At 46.1% G+C, this 22,484-nt stretch overlaps 1 protein-coding gene across 2 annotated transcripts in view; it reads right to left on the bottom strand.

Annotated features, from left to right (window-relative positions):
- Window positions 1-6,853: 6,853 nt before the first annotated feature.
- DNAJC1 (DnaJ heat shock protein family (Hsp40) member C1) overlaps window positions 6,854-22,484 on the bottom strand; it is a 198,402-nt gene continuing 182,771 nt past the window's right edge. For both annotated transcript variants that reach the window (XM_079700847.1, XM_079700848.1), the window contains exons 10-12: window positions 11,900-11,948; window positions 9,897-10,330; window positions 6,854-7,457 (exon numbers count right to left, since the gene is read on the bottom strand). In XM_079700847.1, the coding sequence (XP_079556973.1) occupies window positions 7,389-7,457; window positions 9,897-10,330; window positions 11,900-11,948 (552 nt within the window). In that variant the 3' untranslated portion in view covers window positions 6,854-7,388. The remainder of the gene's footprint in view (window positions 7,458-9,896; window positions 10,331-11,899; window positions 11,949-22,484) is intronic.

The following is a 22,484-nucleotide window of genomic DNA, read 5'->3' as shown; positions in this document are numbered from 1 at the left end:
CTGGCCCCCAGACCTCTGGCTGCTTTGGGCACAGATGCAGGACTGGGGAACAGACAAACTGAACTGAACTGGTCTTAAGGTTCAGGTGAGATCAAATGGAGGGTGGGGAGGAAAGGCACGTTTGGGTCCCGTGGGGTAAGTGACCCTCAAGTAGGATCTGGAAACTGCAGCGGTGTTTCGACCAAGCGAAGGCTTTTAGGGGCAAGGAATGAACACATTCCATCGCTGGCTTTGGGCTGGAGATGCGTTGTCTTGCTTCTCGGTTCTGTGGGAGGGCTTCTAACCTCTGCTTCCCGGGGGTGGGGGGTGGGGGACCCAGAGGGGCAGACTTCCCAGCCTTGCTGCGGTACTGGACGTGAGGGAGGCCCCAGGCTTCCTCAGCAGAGGGGATGATGGTTGGCTTGGGCATGGGGAGGCTGGTCCCCATCAGGCCAGCGCAGGCGGTACAGGCAACAGCCGTGAGGAGGGTGTGCTGGAGGCTGGCCCTTGGGGACCCTGAGGTTTAGAAGGCAGGTGAGAGATGAAGCGCCTGTACAGGGATCTGAGGACGGGCCGGGAGGGCTCCCTGTTTTCTTGAATTACACGCACTTCATTCCCGAAAAACTTGAGGCTGCAGAAAGTTAAAAGGTGACACCGCCCGCTACTCATCAGGACTGAAGATCCAACCTGAAAACGCCTCCTGGATCCAGTGCTTAGAAAGTGACGTGACCAGGAGCTGTTTGGGTGGCGTGAGCGGCAGGGGTCAGGTGACAGGGAGGATGGGTTGCACAGCCAGGCCAGGCGAGGAAAGGAGGCACCTCGCGACTGGCGGCTGTGAATGCACAGCGTTCTGGCTGTGCTGGTCCTTCTGAAGTTTGAAGCAAGACGTTCACTTTTTTGCTGATGGAGTTAATTTGGTTTCCCTCAAATTCTGATTGATGCATCTGCTGTTTTTCACTTGGCTCACTGAACAAGCAGACGGATTAATTAGGAGATTTTACATTTTTGGCATCGCCGCTGCTCCTGCCGCAGCGATCTCGCTGGCTCTCCTCCTCCTCCCGGAGCAAGTATGGACAGGTGTTTCCGCAGCTGAACCCTTCGTGTGCGGGCAGTCTGTGAACAAAATAAGGTGCAGAGTTTCTTTGCAAACTCTTGGCCTGGTGCAGTGGTTCTCCTCCCTCCAGCCGCCCGTGAAGGCGGAGTGTGGACTGGGGTCCTGCCCTGGGTGTCTGGGGGCTCTGGTGGGAAACTGCGGGGCCCTCAGGCTGCTCTCCCTGCCCTCCCCGGGCCCTCTGCCTCCCCCACCCCTGACGCCCCCCCTCCTTCCCTGGCTCTGGGCGAAGCCTCGCAGCTGCCCGTCGTGGGCCTTGCGGCTCTTTCAAGAACTGGCCTCTCCCAGCTGCGGATCAGGTGGCCTCGTCGTTCACCCCGATGTGAGCCTTTGACACGTCAACCGCAGGCGTCAGTGCTCGGTCTTGGGTTTTACTGGGGGCCCAGGGTAGCTCTGTGGCCTTCAGCATCGCAGTGGGCAGGCCTGTGACCTTGTAAACGTCGGCCCTCCCTGCCCGCAGCTCTCACAGCTTCGGGCTTCTCAGGTCCTAGGAAGCTTCTTTACTTTCTTCTGGTTTACGGCCCATGTTTAACTCCTCCCTCAGAACAGTCTTTCTCCATGACTGCAGCCCTTGTTCTGGTTTGGAGTTAATGTCCAAGCCAAGACCCGGAAGGAGGTACCAAGCGGCCCAGCCTCACCCCAGGCTTTGCTCCCGGAGGAAGTGGCCGCTCCGGCCGCTCAGCTGGCTGCAAACAGCTGCTTTCGCGGCTGCCAGGAGCTGGTGCTGAGCGGGGTGGGGGTGGGGGTGGGGGGTGCGGGGTGGGGAGGTATTTGGAGCCGACAGGTCCCAGGATTAAAGCAAGTTTGGGTTCATCGTCACCCACCCCAGGCCAGAATCGGCCTCTCTCCTGTTATGGAAACACAGCCCCAGGCAAAAACGTCCACATCCAATGCTTTGGTTCCAGTTTTAACATAACAGGATAGATCTCAGTTTAGCCAGAGGAGAGTTCCAAGGGGGTTTCCTATGCCAGGCCTCTTAAAACAGGAGACCAGCTTGGGTCAGACGTCTGGAGGCATCTAGTTGTCACTGCAGGAACATTGTCCTTTGTGAGACAGATTGGAACCAAGATAATTTGGGATAAACGATTTGATATTTTATCTTAAATTTACAAAATATTTCTTTTTGAGTTACAACAGAAAAGAAAGCATGGCAGAGATTGTTCGTGTTCCTTTGTAACTTAGGACATACAAAATTAGAAAACGACTCAGACTAGAAAACAAACTTCTGGTTACCAAAGGGGAAAGAGGGTGGGGAGGGATGAATTAGGAGTTTGGGGTGAACAGTTACTAACAACTGTATGTAAAGTAGATACCAAGGTCCTACTGTATAGGATAGGCACTGTATTCAATATCCCGTAATAAACCGTAATGGAAAAGAATATGAAAAAGAATATATATATATATGTGTGTGTATATAACTGAATCACTTTGCTGTGCATCAGAAACTAACACAGCATTGTAAGTCAGCTATACTTCATTAAAAAAGACGACCCCTCATTGCCACTCAAATCTTTGTCCATTTCATTTTGTTAAAGTAGGATTTCTTTTTAAACTGTACTAACCAAAGATGGGCTTAATTGAGTTAAACTCCTGTAATAATACAGGGGATACTGACCCTCAGGCTCCTGGCTTATGACAGGTAGTGAAGGCAAGAGGTGAGCAGGCAACTTTCCCTACAGAAGAATCCGGTGTCTTTTTGTTCGTTCCTGTAGCAGTTCCTGAAGTGGGAGGGCACGGAGGGCGTGAGGAAGGGAGCTGGACCCGCGGGTCCCTGCTGAGGCTGGAGGGTCCCAGAGCAGCCAGGCCAGGTGCTCAGTGGGGGCAGCGGGAGGAGGGGCTGCCCTGCCCCCGCTCCCCACCAGGGCAGGTGATGGCCCCGGGGCTGGCCGCTGGCTCTGTCTGGACACACTGGTAGCTTCCCCCTGGGGATCCGACTGCGAACGTGGTTTCCCTTTTTCCGTCCCACATGAAGCCATTCTGTTTCTCCCCAGACCAGAGGGGAAAATAATTGCAGCCGTTCCGTTGTACAGCGTGTTAATTTAGCTCTCCGGTGAATCAAGTCCAAGGCTGAGGGCCAAGCAGTTTATTCAAACAGGAGGCTGGGACTCCTGCCAAGACAGCGGGGTGGCTTCCAGGCCAACCCCGCCGTGATCCCAGCTACAGGTGGAGGGGGCGGGGGGCGGCGGGAGGGGAGGCCGTGCGGCAAACCGCTAAAGGGGGCCACGGCCCGGGCAGCCGCGGGAGCACAGGGGGAGCCTGCCTGACGCTGGCAGGAGCCGCCCGGTCAGGGTGGGCCTGACTCAGGCGGGTCCCCGTGCCCCTGGGGGCACCAGGGCTCAGGGTCAGCACAGTCGCTGCGTCCTCGCGCCTTCTCTGCCACAGGCGAGCAAAACGAACGCGGACGCCTCAGAGCCATCTGGGATGGGGGTGTGGTTCAGAGTCCCCCCCGCCCCAGGGACCTCTGGGACCAGCCATCCTCCAGCAGCCCCTCACAGACGGGTGACCATGTAATGTGCAGTCCAGACTGGGTGCACGGAGACAGGTATAAACTGAGACTGTCCTGGGCCACTTGGGACCTGTGGTCACCCTGTGTGTATAGAACATCACAACTTAAACTGTGCCGTTTAAGTGTTAGGAAAAAAACCTAACAACTACAACTACCCTACAGGTGGAAGTGGGGCTGAGGTAGTTGGTATTTTAAAGGGATGAGTTCTCTACTTTCAAAAGGGGTGGATGGACTTGGTGTGAGGGCAGGGCTGGCACATACCAAGAGGCAAGAGGCCTTTCTACGGCGTCCGGAACATCGACTGGGAAAAGCTGCTGCTGATTTATTCTAAAACTGAGATCGGAACCCAGGAGAAGGCTCAGCCCATGGGGGCAATATTCCAGTCAAAACGGAGCCTGTCTTGGGGGGGGCAGAACGTTTGCCAAGCACACATGGGTCAATCAAGGAGATAAGAGCTCAAGACTTCTATGTGCTTCCTAAGCAAATGTCACAGAAGCACCAGGTCGTCCACTGGGAACCTCAGTTCTTAGTAACAAAGCATTGTGAGGCACAGCCGGGAAAGAACACAGGCCTGCCAGGCCTGCCAGGCCCTGGGCAGCGGGTGACAGCACCTGGCCTCGAAGCAGCGCTGGCTGCTGGTGGGAACCTGCTAGAACAGTCAGGGGCTTCGTGAGCACACAGGAGGGAACGTGTGAATGGGCTTGAAAACCGGTGCCGTGGGTGTTGTGAAGAACGGAGCTGTAACCTTTTGCCCCAGTGGAGAAAGTAAATGTCAATCACCACAGGACAAAGGGCCCGGTTCTCCGGGAAGATGGGGGCAGACACCCCAACCTGTGCGGGGCCGGGGGGCGCAGGTGGGCAGCGCGTGCTGGGGCCAGGCCAGCGCTTTACAAGCCCTGCACGAAGAGACGCCTCCTGCTGTTCCCTCTGCCAGGGTCTGAGTGGGGTGGGGACTCTGAGGTCGAATTCTGGGCCTCTTTTTGTCAGAGGCCAAGTCTGAGGATTCTCCTTGTACCATGTGGGCCCTTGGTGGGCTGCAGTCAGAGTAAACACTTGAGCAGAGGCCTGACTTAACCTTTTTGGGTAAGGAACCTTTGGGGCAACCGGTGAAAGATGTGTACCCTCTCTCCAGAAAACCACACGTCCAAAAGAATAAAGACTTTGCATACCTTTGGCAGGGTTCCCAGACCACCGGGGTCTGTACAGTGCCCAGGACTCCTGGGGCCCAGGCTAGGGATTCCCGCCCGCGAGGGACCAAATGAGCGTGGCTGGTGGACTGCCAGCCCTGCTACCTGCGTCTGCAGCCACTGAAAATGATGGTAACAGGAAGCCTGGATGGTCAGATAGAAAAAGAACATTTATTGTGTTCAACAAGCCAGATTATCATCGTAACAACCTATGCAGCAGCCACCGTTATTCCCTATTTTTCCAGATAAGGAATCGAGACAAAGAGGTAAGACAAGGCACTGATGTCACACAGCTCGGAGGTGTGAATAGATAGCTAAGGTCACAAGGCGGGGCTGAGGGGTGGGTTTAGGGAACACTTCCCTGGGGCGTCAGGAAGGAGCGGGGGGGCCGGGCCTGGTCCCCATGTGACCTGTGTCGGGAACCCCTTTGGGAGGTGCCATTGCTCTCCCGACCGTGACCTCGCTCAAACTGAACCCCACGGGTCTCCTGTGTGCAGCTGAGCTCCGGAGCCCTGCCCCACCCGGCCCACTGGTCCTACTTCAACAAAACTCAGCAGCTCCGGGTCCCCCAAATAGGGGAGGCCACGCAGAAAGGGGCTGGTGGCAGGGATAGTCATCAGTAGAAAACAGTGCTAGAAGACTCCTCCTTAGTGAGTGTGCAAGAGATGAGGTTGGTAGGCAAATTAGGGCATTTCATCCTAAATTGTACCTCTTAAGGCATCTTTGGGCCCCTGTGGGGCTCTCCCCACACTGGAAGCCCAGAAATCTGGTCATGGGATTTGGGGGTGCATGCAACAGAAACCCAATTCAAAGTACTGTAAGTGAAAAGCATGATTTCATGGAAGGATGCTCACAGAATGTCACAGGCTGGACAACCAAGCTGTGTGACAAGCCTGACCCTGGACTCAGAGACAGGATGGACCCGAGGCCTGGAAAGCAGCCAGAACAATCCCTTCCTGATTCCCTCCATGCACCAGCTTCTTCCTCTGAGACGTCCCACACCAGTGGGGAGTGGGCCTTGGCCCGAAGTGAATGCACAGTAATAACCTCATGGCCCCATTGGCTCCAGGAGAAAGTTCTGGGGCAGAAGCTGTTGGCTCTGGTGCCGCCCGTGACCGGCTCTTGTTTGTTCTTAGAAAGAGGCCTCCTGACATGCAGGCCAGGCAGCTTCTCCCTCCCTGGCTGCCTCCCTTTCCTGACCAGGATGAGGCTCAGGGGAGCTGCTGCCCAAGGACTCAGTTCATGAAAACAATGACTTGCAGCAGTTTCTCCACTGCTCTTTTTGACATCGCAGAGGTGGCAGGTCCTCCACAGCATCAGAGGCAGGCCTACCTGGAGCCACGTGTGTCCTGCTCAGGCTGAAAGGTTACAGAGCCAGTGTGGCCGCTGCCACCCAAACCTTCTCTGGGAATCTAACCTCATTTCAATCCTTAGAGAAAAGTGACGTCTTTATAGCATTTTATCAAATCACCTCCCTGAAATGTGTTCTGGTGATCATTTTTTAAAAATTTATTTTTAATTTATTTATTTTTGGCTGTGTTGGGTCTTCGTTGCTGCGCGGCAGGCTTTCTCTAGTTGCAGCGAGCGGGGTCTACTCTTCATTGCGGTGTGCAGGCTTCTCATTGCAGTGGCTTCTCTTGTTGTGGAGCACAGGCTCTAGGTGTGCGGGCTTCAGTAGTTGTGGCTCGCAGGCTCAGTAGTTGTGGCTCGTGGGCTTAGTCGCTCTGCAGCATCTGATCTTCCCAGACCAGGGCTTGAACCCGTGTCCCCTGCATTGGCAGGCGGATTCTCAACCACTGCGGCACCAGGGAAGCACTGTTCTGGTGATCTTAATGGTTTTCAAGTTTAGGCAATCTGTACTTGAGCAAACTGCTTTCAGCCCTGAGCAAATGACAGATTTAAAAAGGAGCACTCAGCTGATGGTGATGGTTCAGTCAAAAGTAACAGCACAAAATAGTGATTTTTAACTCAGGTATTGAAAAGTGGGACCCAGTGTCATCAGATCCGAAAAACCTTGCCTACGTGTTGTCTGGAAATTCTATCCGTTGGGTATGCATTTCTACCAAACCATCCAAACTTAGAGTTTATTATGTCCTTGTGCATTTAGACTTATTTTTTTCTACATACATATAACATATGCATATACATACAGTTAAGATAACCCCACACTACTCCCAGCAGCTAGCTCAATACAAAGCTGGTTTGTTCTCCCAAATACTGGCATCCTGCTACTCATTAGCTGGTGTGATCTTTGGTCAAAGAAACACATTACGTTTTCATTCTTACACATTAGTTCACTCATATGTTCCTTCAAAATCATACATTTGTCTGACTGTTAGAAAGCACTATTCAGTTTGTTCCCCGGGAAATTAAACTTTGCAGTGATGAGAGAGAAAATAATCTATAAAATACCCAAATCTGATTTTTTCTCCTTTAACACAGTATTTGTTTAAACAATGTAGCACAACATTTATTTTACATTAAAAATTTTTTTTACTAAGGCACATGACGTATAGAAATAGTGAGGTACAAAATGCAAATTTCTGCATAAGATTTTTAAAATAATCCTTTTGGAAAATAAGGTAAACATCATCTTCCAGAGGATTCAGCTTTTAGCTTGTTTTTTCTTCTGGACCAGTTCAACCAGCAGCTTGTATCTAGCGATACAGTCTTCCTGGAGAGAGAGAGAGAGAGAGAGAGACAGAGAGTTGACAGTTAAAATCAGAGTGACCCTCATGGGGTGAGCCTGCCATGCCCACTGCTGACCAAGGGCTGTCCTGTCCACCTGGAATTCTCTGGGTGCCTGGGCGGGAGGTATGATGTGCACCCTGGGGGAGGGGCCAGTGGCTGCTGTCTGTGGGACAGAGACTTTGGTTACTGTGATGGTGACTTTCGACTCACCAGTGGTACTTAACGTTTTAACATTTCACCGTTTCGTCACAACACATTACTTCAGAGAAACGAAAAAGCTTGAGGCCAGGCATCCACAACATCATTCTCATTATGGTTTGCCTCTCCCTGGGGGCCCCTGGGACCTTCCTGCGGTAGGGCCACGTCGGCCCAGCCCCACGGGCTACTGCAGGGAGTGTGCCCCGCTCTTCCTCCGGCTCGTGCCAGCCCCACTGAGGTCTTCCAGCCTTCCAGTCAGGCTACAGAACTAGTAGCTTCAGACGCCAGCTGCCTGTCGCTGTCACCCCTTGGGGTGAGGACCCCTGATGAAGCAGGGGAAGGGCCTCATTGCTCTCTTGTTTATCACAAGGTACTTTCCAGAATCCATTTCTGTTTCTGTTCAAAAACACCCCAACGGCACTATAAGCCTTCACTAACTTAAGGTCACACGTGAACTGGTTTGTGCTCCGCAGCAGATGACTTTATCAGCGGCCCTGGACAGAGAATGGGTGTTCCTTCTCTTCCTGGGGTTTTGGCTTAGTAGTGTTCTGAGAGAATCTTCTAGTAAGTGCCTCTTCTGCATCCCCAAGGGCCACCTGCCTAAAGTGTCACCCTTTCCCTAACAGCCAAGCTGCCTGGCCGGCCCAGCGCTCTGTGGGGGGGATGCGGGGACCCTGGGCTCTGAGCAGCAGGCCTGCCAGGGTGGGGGGCCTAGCCCAGCCCCGTGCGGGCCTCAGGCAGAGGCTCCTCCTTCAGGCCCAGGGCCCCCAACGGCTTGCAGGCCCCTTCCAGGGAGTCGCCCTGTAGCGGGCGAGCCAGCAGGCAACCTCCCCTGGACCTGGTTCTGACGTGGAGGCTTAAGGGGAACACCTGCAGGATAATAAACAGTGCTGCTCATTCCTCCCTGAACCAGGAAGGTTTCCAAACCCCAAGGCAATGAGTTTCTGAGTGTGCTGTCCGCAGGAATCCACGGCTCCAGCTCCTTCATTTGAAGCCAGTGTCAATTCATCACACATGTAAATGCCTGTGTCCCGACAGATGCTAAAGAAATTCAGGGAAAATAATTACTTCTGGCAAATCAGTTGGAGGGGCTGGGAGGATCTGTGTTTCTCAAATAGATCAACTGCTAATGGTTTATTTTTCTCCCCGGGAATTCTCAACTTCCTCATTTTAAAGTAGGTGATAGATAACTAGACTTGTACGCACGGGGACATCCATGGCCACGAGCTAGATTTTCCGACATCGAATTTCAATTAAAAAAAATAAAAGAATGTAAATGAACATCAGTGTGCCCACAGGCTACTGAGTGATGGGCACAGAAGGCAAAGGAGACCGGTTCTTTTGATTTCTCGGTGTTCCTGGTGCCTCAGACGAAGGGTTATGGCTACGAGGAAAGATGCCCAGGAGGCTGTATCAGGAAAGGCTGGGGTTGAAAAGATCACACCGGAGGCTCTGCAGCTCCCAGCTGTCGGGGCAGAAGACAGAGGCCGGACTGGGCCTGACTTCCCACAGGGGCTGCCCCTCCTCCCTCCTATCCGAGTTGGCATCCGGGGGCTCTCTGCAGATGTGTTTAAACAGACACGAAAAGCTGTACACTGGGAGCAAAGGGCTACAGAGGACAAGCTGGGTCCTGATCCTGAGGGCAACCTCTCCCTGACCCCGCCCCAACACTACTTCCAGCCTTTGGTCCACAGGTGCCACCGCTGAGTCCAGACAAATTACACGGCCGAACTGGTGACCATGGCGACGCCGGCCGCCACACGTGTTCCCCGGGTTAAAAAGCTGTGAAGCGCTGGAGGGGCTCGTGATTCTGTGGGAAACCTCCTTGCTGGCCGAAGGGAGCCTCCGCCTGCGAGGGAGCCCTGGCCCTGCGTGGCCCTCGCGGCGACAAGGATGCTGCCCGGCCGTCCCCGCCCCGCCCCCGCCGAGCGAACGCTCCAGAAGGTTGGCGGGATTGCTGTGGGGGAAGGTTATGGTCTATGCGTGGGGTTTTCGCTGAGTAAACACAACTGGTATCTGTAACTTGGAATCTTGACCTCATTTACACTAAGCAGTCGAGTGCAGATTCACAGGCTCTCGGGAGACATCTAGTGGAAGGTAACTGGCAGGTAAGAGATGAGGCGGATAGAAAGACGCGTAGAGGAGGGAAAGCCGGTGGACCCGCTGCGGCCGCGGCCGTGTGACCTAGACCCGCTCGGAGGCCTTCCTTCCCGGCGTCACCCACCTTACTCTTGGACGGAACACACTTGGCGATTCTGTCCCAGCGGTCAGAGCATCCCCTTGGGTACTGCTGTAACGCTAACTCCAGAAGCTTCTGTTGGCTCTGAGTCCAGGGCTCCTCCGCGGCTCGCGCTCGCTCTCTCTTCTGGCTCTCGTCGTCGCTGGACTCGTGCTGTTCCGACATGTCGAAGTCCCTCTGCCTCTTTGCCCGGACCTTCTCCTCCGGCTCGGGCGGCCGGGCTGGCCTCCGCCTCCGAGGCCGGCTCTCCTCCGCGGCCTCCGGCTCGGCCTCCTCCTCGCCGTCCTCCTCCTCCTCCAGCTCCCCGGCCTGCTTGGCCTCCTCCCGCTGGGTGATGATGTCGTCCGGCAAGGTGGCGGCGGCCTTGGGGGGCCTGGAGTTCTGGGCTGTGGATCTGAGCTCGGAGAGTCTGACCATCCCTGTGAGAAAGGACACACGGAGGGGAAGGGCAAGGTCAGTTCCCGTGACAAGTGTCAGGACAGCTGCCTTCACCACAGCAGACAGTGCGCTGGGCACTCGGCATGTATTGTATGCTTAATGTTCACACTATTCTATAAAGACAGCCATCGTGACCCCAACTGCACAGAGGAGGGAAGTCAGTCTCAGAAGCAGCAGAGGTGGGATCTGAACCCACTTCTGTCTGATTCCAAGCCTTTGTCCTTCCACCGCTCTGAGGACTTCGGGGGCCTCCCAGGGCCAGGCTGCGATCAGAGGATGAGAAGGTCTCTTTGAGAGGGGATAAGCGGCTACTCTCGAGGTATGGAAAGATGCTCTTCAGAATCTAGGGTTGTTATTAGTTCTGCGAGCGCCAAGTACAGTGAATCCGTCAGACCTCCCGCTGGGCTCACTGCCTGCACGGGGGACCCTCGGGGACCCCTCCCCCGTCCCCCCACCGAACCAAGCTGCTTCCTGTGCCACCGCGATGCCTCTTTTGACAGAAAAGCACACTCCCCCTGCCACGCACAGGTGTGTTCAGCCACGCCTTTCCCGCCCTGCTCACACACTCCCGACCCCTCCGTGCTCCAGGATGATCTGTCCGCGCTCCACCGCCTTTTCAGGAGCAGGTTTCCGGAGACTGTGTCGGAGGGGAGCGTCTTTCACAGAAGCACGTTGCGCGCTTGGGCCTCCACACGCAGACCAACAGCCACTCTGGTAGGAGAGCAGTCTGGAAATGCCCTCCTCGCTGGAGCCTGCAGAACCGCACGCCCCGTCCTTTCCAGGGGAGACGTTTCGAGATCTCGGGGTGTGCTGGTCCCTAGTAGGTTACATCGAGTACAGGGACCTGTATTTAAGTGGACTTGGAAGGTTTAGGAGGCATTTTCTTCTTGGTTCCAAGCAAAAAGTGTGGGGACTTGAACAAAATTCCACTTAGTCTTGGAGGAAATGGATTTTTTAAAAATAGATTTATTTTATTTTTGGCTGCGTTGGGACTTCGTTGCTGCGCGCGGGCTTTCTCTAGTTGTGGAGAGCAGGGGCTGCTCTTCGTTGTGGTGCGCGGGGCTTCAGTAGTTGTGGTGCCACGGGTTTAGTGGCACGTGGGATCTTCCCAGACCAGGGCTTGAACTCGTGTCCCCTGCATTGGCAGGCGGATTCTTAACTGCTGCACCACCAGGGAAGTCCCTGGAGGAAATGGATTTTGAGAAACATAGATTCTTGGGGAAGCTGCTTGGCCTGTCCTGAAGGACGCTTTGTGTGTGTGGTGGCAGTGGTGGACAGTGTGGGGAAATGGCGCAGACTGGCGTTGCCCTGCGTGCCCCCCTCCCCTCAATACTAGAGAAGAACAAGGTTTCTACAGTTCTTCAAACTTATTAAGTACATCTTAGCACCACTGTGTGTGCAGGGCTGCATTGGCTTGTGGGTGCTTGTAATTCGATCCCTTTCACAGAGATGACCAGTAGAGTCCATTGGGCAAAACAAGTTATTATAAAAAGGGATTTATTTTGAAGGCACGGCTTTAGATTAATGGGATGGAGTGGGTGCTGACTCACCTGGGGAGCAGGTAACTGAATCCTTCAGTTGCTTGGCTTTGGTTGTCACCTGTTTCAAAATATAAAAGCAGAGAAAATCTGACTTTCCATATGTCTACTGTAGGTCAAGTGACCTCTTTCATAGAAGGTCCGTGTGAAGGAAGAGGGTTTACTGACTCTTAGGCCTGGATGGACCCTCAGTCATCAGTTCAGTCCATTTTTTTAACCAACGTGGAAATTGAAGCCCAGAGAGATTAAATGAATTACACCAAAATATCCATCTAATCAAGTGGCAGAGTCAGAACAAGAATTCAGATCACCTGATTACAGCCCCATTATACAAGGCTGCCTGTGAAGATGTACTAGTTTCCAGAATCACTATACAAACATGTCATGTTTTTTAGTTAGAATTTCCTGAAAGAGTATCTTTCTTCACTGGAGAATATTATACCAAGGGGTATTACGAACAGTGGGGAAATTTACTCTTAAGCTAACGATGTTATAATATAAAAGTCCTTCTTTTCTTCACTTCCCAGAAAGAAACCCTAAGAGCACCAAGACTGACACTAGTGGAAGGACCTCTTGGAGTAGTAGATGGACCCAAGAACCATGAGACATTTACATACTCAAGTGTGGATCCACAGAAATAATGTTTTCTTTCTTCTGTATAAATGGTATTATATTGTACGTCTCACCCTTTAGCTTGCTTTTTTTAATTTAATGATGTCTTGGAGGTCTATAGATAGATTTCCCTTTTTAAAACTGAGATAAAATTTACAGAGAGTGGAATGTACAGATTTTTAAATGTACATTTCAATGAGTTTTGACAAAAAAAACCCCATGCAACCAACATTCTAATCAAATTATAGAAAATTCCTGTTACCCTAGAAAGTTCCCTGTGCCCCTAAATCCATCTCTACCCTGCCATAGACAACCACTGTTCTGATTTCTATTATATATATTTTAAGCAGGAGATCAAAATTAATTTAAAAAAATTAAAGTTGGATAGTTAACTGCCCCAATGCACTTATTAAACAAGCCATCCCTTCTCCATTTATTTAAAAGGTTAACTTTATTGAAATTATATTAAAATTACATTTCATTGTATACATGGAATACATACTTTGTATGCTATCCCCTTAATCCGTGTAAATTCTTGAACCAACATTTTGCTGCTTTAATGAAATTTGAAAGGAAAACCTCAGAAAGCATGCTCTAACATCCTCAGAGCTCGGAGTTAGAGCTCATATTCAGTTTTGGTTCCACCTCTGATTAGCTGGGTAACCTTGAGCTATTTCCAATCCTCTCTCTCTCTCTCTCTCTCTCTCTCTCTCTCTCATGTATTACCCTCTGTAATATGTGGATAAAACTGCTAATACCTTTTGTCTGGTAGGGATGTTTTAAGTTTGAAATAAGCTCTTAGCATGATACCTAGCAAATGTTAAAGGCTTATAATTACCTATTATAATTGATGTGGATCATTTATTTTCCATTCATGCAAAAGGGCAGAATTAGAAAAAATATTTAAAGCTGCTTAGAAACACTCTTCAATTTTATTCCCTCTCTGTGGATGACTTTGCTTCGTATTTTATGGGAAAAAACTTGAAGTTATCCAACATGAGCTTCCCTGACTTCCAACTTTCCCAACTCAAATTTCTGATTGCACCACCATATATCTTTCCCACATTTTATATAACCTACACATATCCTCTTGTACATTTTGAATCATCTCTGCATTACTTACAATACCTGATACAATCTAAATGCTATGTAAATAGTTGCCACTGTGAGGCAAATTCGTGTTTCGCTTTTTACAACTTTCTGGATATCCCCCCCCAAATATTTTCCATCCGAGGTTGGTTGGATTTGCAGGTGTGGTGCCGACCATACCGCGGGGCTTCCCTCTGTAACTGCCGTTAAGTGTCTTATTTAGACGTCTCCTAGCTCCTGAAACTAAACAACTCCCAACCTAAACTCATCAACTTCTCTGCTTTCCCCACTTCCTTTTCCTAACAGTACTGTCATCCCAGTCACGTAGGCGCGAAACCAAAGAGCCAATTTTTGGACTTTTTTCTCCCTCCCCAACCAGCTGCCACATTCTTCACAATACTGATCCCATGTGTTCCCGTCTCTCTCAGATCTCCACCACCTGTATTAGTCCTTCATACTCTGACTGAATTAATATAACAGCCTTCTAACTGGTCTACAACTTATTTATTAGCAGTTCCCATGGAATAATATCCCCAAGGCAGAGTTCTGATCAGATACCTTTCATGGCTCATCAATGACCATACAACAAAGTGTTCAATTCTTAACCTGACACACAAGGAAATCCACAATCTGATCTATTTTCTTTCCTGCGTGCATACTTCCTTTCAGCGAACTAAACAATTAATGCTCCCCAGATGGTCAGAAATTCTCTACTCTGTACTCTTGGTGGTTGTTAACATTTGTCTTAAATGATTTTCTGTTCTTCATCAAACTTCTCCTTAAATATCTATCCATCCAGAGCCAAATCATCCTTCGAGATACTTGCAAGTGTGACTTTCTTCTTGAAGACTTCCCAGATGTCCACCGCCAGGACTACCAAGTCTGGTGACAATACCTCTCCTCTCTCAATTTCTACTGTATTTTTAAAGATTCTATATTTTTACATCATAATACAATAACATTACCTTTTCCTCTTTTGTTGCACAGTTCTATGAATTTTAACACATTTATAGATTCATGTAACTATAGGATACACAACCTACATATAGGATATGGAATAATTCTTTTTTTCCTCCTGCATCTTGTTATTTAACAAAATATTTTGGAGATTATTCCAGAATAGTACACAAAGACCTCCCTTGTTCTGTTTCTTAAGAAACAGCTTAACTGAGATATAATTCACATACTATACAATTCATCCACTTAAAGTGTATAATTCAGTGGTTTTTACTAAATTCAGATATGTGCGGCCATCATCGTGGCCAACTGGAGAACATTTTCATCTCTTTGAAAAGAACCCCCATATCCTTTAGCTATCATTCTCCATCCTCCTCATCCCACCCCATCCCTCATCAAGCAATAAGCAACTACAAATCTCTGTCTCTACAGATTTCTCTATTCTGGACTTCCATATGAATGGAATCATACAATATGTGGATTTTTGTGGCTGGCTTCTTTCACTTAGGGTAACGTTTTCCAGGTTCATCTAAGTTGTAGCATATATCAGTACTTTATTCCTTTTTATTGCGGAATAATATTCCATTGTATGGATATAACACATTTTGTTTATCCATTTATCAGGTGATAAACATTTGTGTTGCTTCCATCTTTTGGCTATTATAAATAATGCTGCTATAAACATTCGCATATAAGTTTTTGTGTGGGCATATGTTTTCATTTCTCTTGGGTATATACCTAGGAGTGGAATTGAGTTATATGGTAACTGTGTTTAACTTTTTGAGGAACTGTCGTACTGTTTTCCAGTATGGCTGCACCATTTTACATTCATATCAGCAGTATATGAGTCTTCTGATTTCTTTACATCTTTCCTAGAACTTGTTATTACCCAACTTTTTGTATTATCCCACATCCTAGTGGATGTGAAGTGGTATCTTGTGGTTTTAATTTGCATTTACCAAATGACTAGTGATACTGAACATTTTTTTTCATGTTTATTGGCTATTTGTATATCTTCTTTGGATAAATGTATATTCAGATCCTTTGCTCATTTTTTATTTGGGTGATTTGTCTTTATCATTGAGTTGTAAGTTGTATATTCTGGATACAAGTCCTTCATCAAATAAATGATTTGCAAATATTTTCTCCCATTCTGTGGGTTGTCTGTTCCTGCTCTTAGTGGTATCTTGTGAAGCACAAAAGTTTTAAATTTTGATGACAGCCACATTTTTTTCTTTTTTCTTTTTTTTAGTTGCTTGGACTTTTGGTGTCCTATCTAAGAATCCTTTTGCCAAATCCAAGGTCATGAAAATTTACCCTTCTGTTTTCTTCTAAGAGTTTTATAGTTTTAGCTCTTACATTTAGGGGAATATTGCAATCTTAACAATGTTAAATCTTCTGATCCATGAACAGGAGATATTTTTCCACTTATTTTGATCTTCTTCAATTTCTTTCAACAATGTTTTGTAGTTTTTAAAGTTTGTATTTTTTGTTAAATTTATTCCCAAGTGTTTTATTTTATTTTATTTTGTTTTTTTGTGTGTGGTACGCGGGCCTCTCACTGTTGTGGCCTCTCCCGTTGCGGAGCACAGGCTCCGGACGCGCAGGCTCAGCGGCCATGGCTCACGGGCCCAGCCGCTCCGCGGCATGCGGGATCTTCCCAGACCGGGGCACGAACCCGCGTCCCCTGCATCGGCAGGCGGACTCTCAACCACTGCGCCACCAGGGAAGCCCTACTTTATTCTTTTTGATGCTATTGTGAGTGCAATTATTTTCTTTATTTTCAGGTGGTTCATCGTAGGTATATAAAAATAAAACATTTTTGTATATTTATGTTTACTGCAATCTCGATGTACTAATTTTATTAGTTCCAATAGTTTTTTAGTTAATTACTTAGTATTTTCTATACATAAAATCATGTCATTAGCAAATAGGGATGGTTTACTTCTTCCTTTTCAATCTTATTTCTTTTTCTCAGCTAACTGCCCTGGCTAGAACCTCATATAATGTTGAATAGAAGTGGTGAGAGCAGACATTCTTGTCTTGTTCTTTATCTTAGCAGGAAAACATCCCCTCTTTCACCAATAAGCATGATATTAACTGTGGGTTTTTAGTAGATGTTCTTTATCAGGTTGAGGCACTTCCTTCTTATTCCTAATTTGTTGAGTGTTTCTATCATGGAAGGATGTTGGATTTGTTAAATGCTTCTACTGAGATGATCTTGTTTTTTAACTCTATTGATATGATTAATTTACATTAATTGATTTTCAGATATTGAATCATCTTTGCATTCTTGGGATAAACCCCACTTGATTAGGGTATATAATTATTTTTATAAGTTGCTGGATTTGGTTTGCTGTATTTTGTTGAGAATTTTTGCATTCATATTCATATGAACTATTAGTATGTAGTTTTCTTCTCATGTCTTCAGTTTGGTATTAGAGTAATACTGGCTTCACAAAATGTGTTGGGAAGTATTCATCCTCTTCTATTTTGGGGAAGATTTGTGAAGTTTTGGTATTCACTCTTCTTTAAATGTTTGGTAGAGTTCAGCAGTGAAGCCATCTGAGCCTGGGCTTTTCTTTTTGAATAGTTTTTTTTTTTTTTTAATTACTAATTCAATCTCTTCACTTGTTATAGGCCTATTTCGATTGTCTATTTCTTCTAAACTTGATTCAGTTTTAGTAGTTTATGTCTTTCTAGGAATTTGTTCATTTCATTTATATCTATTAGAATAACAGGTATCTAACTTCTTGGCATACATTTGTTCACAGTATTCCTTTACAGTCCTTTTTATTTCTGTAAGGTTGGTAGTGATGTCTCTTTTTTCATTTCTGACTGTATTGATCCTTTTTCTTTTTGTCAGCTTAGTTAAATGTTTGTCCATTTTATTGATATTTTCAAAGAATCAGCTTTTGGATTCATTGACTTTCCTCTATTTCTTTTCTAGTCTTTTTTTTTTTTTTTTTTGCGGTACGTGGGCCTCTCACTGCTGTGGCCTATCCCGTTGCGGAGCACAGGCTCCGGACGCGCAGGCTCAGCGGCCGTGGCTCACGGGCCTAGCCGCTCTGCGGCATGTGGGATCTTCCCGGACCGGGGCACGAACCCGTGTCCCCTGCATCGGCAGGCGGACTCTCAACCACTGCGCCACCAGGGAAGCCCCTCTTTTCTAGTCTTATTTCATTCATTTCTGCTCTACTTTTTATTATTTCCTTTCTTCTTCAAGTTTAGGTTGTCATTTTCCCATTGTCTTAATGTGGAAGATTGAATTATTGGTTTGAGACCTTCTGTCTTAATAAAGGCATTTACAGCTATAAATTTCCCTCTACAAATTACATTAGCTGCATTTCTTAAATTTTGGTGTGTTGTGTCTTCATTTTTCATTTGTCTTTAAGAATTTTGATTCCCCTTGGAATTTCTTCTTTGATTCATTTGTTGTTTAGGAGTCTGCAGTTTAATTTAGACATATTTGTTGATTTTCCCAATTTCTTCCCTGACACTGATTTCTAATCTCATTCCTTTCGGATCAGAGAATATACCTTGTATTATTTCTATCCTTTTAAACTTATTGAGGTTGTTTGATGGCCTCGCATATGGTCTATCTTGGAATATATTTCATGTTTACTTGAAGAATGTATATACTGTTGTTGTTGGATGAGGTGTTAGAGAGATGTCTGTTAGGTCTAGCTGGTTTATTATCATTCAATTTTTCCTCGTTAATCTTCTGTCTAGTTTTTTTATCCATTATTGAAAAGTGGAGGCAATGAAGTTTCCAACTCTTATTGCTGAATCATCTATTTCTCTTTTCATCCATCTCGGTTTTTGCTCAATGTATTTTGGTGCTCTGTTATTAGATACACATGCTTTTAACTGTTATATTTTCCTGGACTGGCCTTTTAATTATTATAAAATGTTCCTCTTTATCTCTAGTAATTTTTTTGTTTTAAAGTCTACTTAATCTAATATTAGTATAGCCACTCCAGCTTTCTTACAATTGCTATTTGCATGATATCTTTTTTCTATCCTTTTACTTTCATTTTATTTCTATCTGTGAATCTAAAGTGTGTCTCCAGTAGACCACATAGAGATGAATCATGATTTTTTTTATCGTGTCGGATAATCTCTCTTTTGATTGGACTGTTTAATCCATTCACATTTAATGTTGTTGATATAGTTGAATTTGATTTCTTTTAACTTTTAATGTCTTTTTTGTTCCTCTATTCCTCTATTATTGTTTTCTTTTGCATGAGTATTTTCTAATGTAGCATTTAATTAATGATTTTTTTTTTACTATTCTTTATTGAGTTTTGTTTTTTTTAAGAGGTTGCTCTAGGGTTTACCATATACATCTTATGACAGTCAGCTTCAGATTTATACTACCTTAATTCCAGCGATATACAGAAATATTACTTCAATATAGCTCTATCCCTCAGCCCCCCACCCCAGCCCCAGCCCCAACCCCAACCCCAACCATTTTTTGGCCATGCTGCATGTCTTGTGGGATCTTAGGTCCCTGACCAGGGATTGAACCCAGGCCCTCGGAAGTGAAAGCATGGAGTCCTAACCACTGTACTGCCAGGGAATTCCCTAGCTCTATTCCCTTTACCCCCATACTGTAGTATGGCCATTATACATATTGTATCTATTCATGTTACAAACCCAGTAATATTCTTGTAATTACTACTTTACCATCTGTAATGGTTTACTCAGCCCCATACAGCTTTGCTCCCACCCACCTCCTTTGTGCTGTTATTGGTAAATATATTAGACAAATACTACCTTTCTATATGTTACAGGTCTGACAGTAACATATATCTATTATTTGATACAACTGCTTTCTAAATCAGTTAAGAAAAGAGGAAAACATTTATTAATACTGTCTTTCATAATTACCTTATTACCTTTACTGGTGTTCTTTTTCATGTGGATTCAAATTACAATCTGGGGTCACTTGCTTTCAGATTAAAGAATTTCAGTTTTCGTTATCTTGAAAATTTTAAATTTTGCATTCATTTTGATAAATAGCTTTGCTGGATGTAGGATTTCTGGTTGCCGAGTTTTTCTTTGAGTATTCTGAATATGTTATTCCACTGTCCTGGCCTACGTGGTTTATGCTGAGAAATAAGCTGTTAATCGTATTGGGGTGTGTGTGGTGGGGGGTTCTCTTGTTAGTCACAAGTCCTTTCTCTCTTGCTGACTTCAAGGTTTTCTCCTTCTTTTTGACTTTCAGCATTTTTGTTATGATGCATCCTTTGTGGATATCTTTGGGCTTATCCGACTCGGAATTCAGCACGTTTCCTGATGTATGTAGGTTGGCTTTTTTCACTGTATTTGGGAAATCTTCACCCACCATTCTTTGGATGTTTCCCCCCCTCCTTTCTCTCTCTCCTCTCCTAACTCCCATTATGCGTATGTTGGTGTGCTTAATGGTGTCTCATGTTTCTCTGAGGCTCTGTTCACTTTTCTTCTTTTGTTTTTCTCTCTGTTCTTCAGCTTGAATATTCTCTGTGGAGCATCTCTAGTGAATTTATGTATTTATCTTTGGCTGTGTTGGGTCTTTGTTGCTGTGTGCGGGCTTTCTCTGGTTGTGGTGAGCAGGGGCTACTCTTCATTGCGGTGTGCAGGCTTCTCATTGTGGTGGCTTCTCTCGTTGCAGAGCACAGGCTCTAGGCATGCCGGCTTCAGTAGTTGTGGCACACGGGCTGTGGACTGCAGGCTCAGTAGTTGTGGCACACGGACTTAGTTGCTCTGCGTCATGTGGGATCTTCCCGGACCAGGGATCGAACCCGTGTCCCCTGCATTGGTAGGCAGATTCTTAACCACTGTGCCACCAGGGAAGTCCTCTAGTGAATTTTTAAAATTTCAATTATTGTACTTTTTAACTCCAGAATTTCCACTTGGTTCTTTTATTTCTTTTAAAATAATTGCTATCTCTTTATTTGTCTGGTGCAACACTGTCGTTATATCTTCCCTTGTTTCTTTCATCATTCTTTCTTTCAGTTCTGTGAACATATTTACAAGGGTTACTTTGAAGTCTTTTTCTGTGAATTCTGACATTTGGTCACTCTTATAGGGCAGCTTCTGTTGCCTTCTGTTTTTCTAATGTATGGGTCATATTTTCCTGTTTCTTTTCATGGCTCATTATTTTTGTTCAAAACTGAACATTTAGATAATATATTGCAGCAATTCTGGTTAGTGATTTTTCTCTCACCACACCCTTCCCCAGGTTAAGGTCTGTCGTTGTTATTTGCATGTTTGTTTAATGGATGGCTGGATTTAGCGAAGCCTACGCCCCTGTGCCCCCTACAGCATTAAGCCTCTGATGTCGCTCCTCAGGTACTGCAGGTATGGGTATCCCCAGTCATCTTGGGATGCTAGTGGTATTTGTAGGACTCTCTTCCTCTCTTTACCTGACCACACCCATTAACAAACTACATTAACTGCTGGCTGATGCTTTATTGTTTACAAAATGCCCCAGGGCATAAATTGCTCTACAATCAAATCAAATCAAATTGTGGTTCCTTTGAAGGAATGGTTTCTGAAGGCAATGTTTGATATTTATTCTGACTCCTGGAGGACTCCTCCCAAAGAAGGAGTTATTATCCATGAGTTGGTTTGTTATTCCTTGTACTGACAGAGAATTCTGAATACAGTACATGTCTTCCTTGGCTTATGATGGAGTTACAGCCCAATAAAGTTTCAACAAGTTTCACTAAGTTGAAAATGCTTACAATACACCTAACCTACTGAACATCATAGCTTTTAGCCTAGCCTGCCTTAAACACGCTCAGAACATTTACATTAGCCTAAAACTGGACAAAGTCATGTAACACAAAGCCTATTTTATAATAAAGTATTGAATATCTCATGTAGCTTATTGAATACTGTACAGAAAGTGGAAAAAAGAATGGTTGTAAGTGTATCAGCTGTTCACCCTCATAATCACTTGGCTGAGTGGGAGCCGAAGCTGCTGCCACTGCCCAGCATCATGAGGGAGTATTGTACTGCATATGACTAGCCCAGGAAAAGACCAAAATTCAGAATTCAAAGTATGGTTTCTACTGAAGGTGTATTGCTTTCGCACCATCATAAAGTTGAAAAATAGTTAAGCTGAACCACTGTAAGTAGGGGACCATCTGCATATATCACAATCTGGCCTATCCATACCACACAAAACAAATAGCTGCTATAATCTGAGTCTTTCAGATCCTCAGTTCTAAATAATAAAATGAATGGGATGTCACTATAGTCACCCTTGAGCCGTATTTTTCTCTCACTTAAAAAGGCAACTTAGAACCTATATAAGAAAGAAGCAAAAAGCACAACTTGTCAACTTTCCAATTCTATGTAGTCCAACATTTATTTTAATATTCTCTCCTCTTTGCCAAGTCCATATCTCCTGGTGCCATAAGATGGTTGTATAACAATGATAACTCTAAGTGATCCTTTTTTTTCTTGAGAATTTCTCTTCTTTTCATTAGTTTCTGTCTCAGGAGAAGGCATGTATGTGGCAAAATATTTCTGTTTTGGGGGCAAATTGGGCATCCTCAGCAGATCATTTATTATTCTAGGCAGATTAAGAGGTTTCCAAATAAGTGACAGTCTAATAATAAAGCTCACTGGCCAGGGTGTCTCTGAGTATGGCAGTATGCCACTTCAGGAACGGAAAGTCATCCTTCAGTGAGCATTGGTCACCACCAGTTCTATTTCTTTCCTATAGATCTAGATAACTTCAATTACATGGGTGTCAGTTTGCTTTTTTTTTTTAAAGGTATAACTGACAAGACTGTAAGATATTTAAAGCGAACATGATGATTTGATATATGTATACATTTAAAAGGATTCCCCCTATTAAGTTAATTAACATATCGATCACCTCATATATTCACTTTTGTTGTTGAGAACATTTCAGTTCTACTCTCTTAGCAAAGTTCAATTC

This window comes from Hyperoodon ampullatus (genome assembly GCF_949752795.1).
Source record: "Hyperoodon ampullatus genome assembly, chromosome: 3".
In the NCBI taxonomy this organism is placed as follows: Eukaryota; Metazoa; Chordata; class Mammalia; order Artiodactyla; family Ziphiidae; genus Hyperoodon; species Hyperoodon ampullatus.
This window is presented reverse-complemented; position numbering and strand designations above follow the sequence as displayed.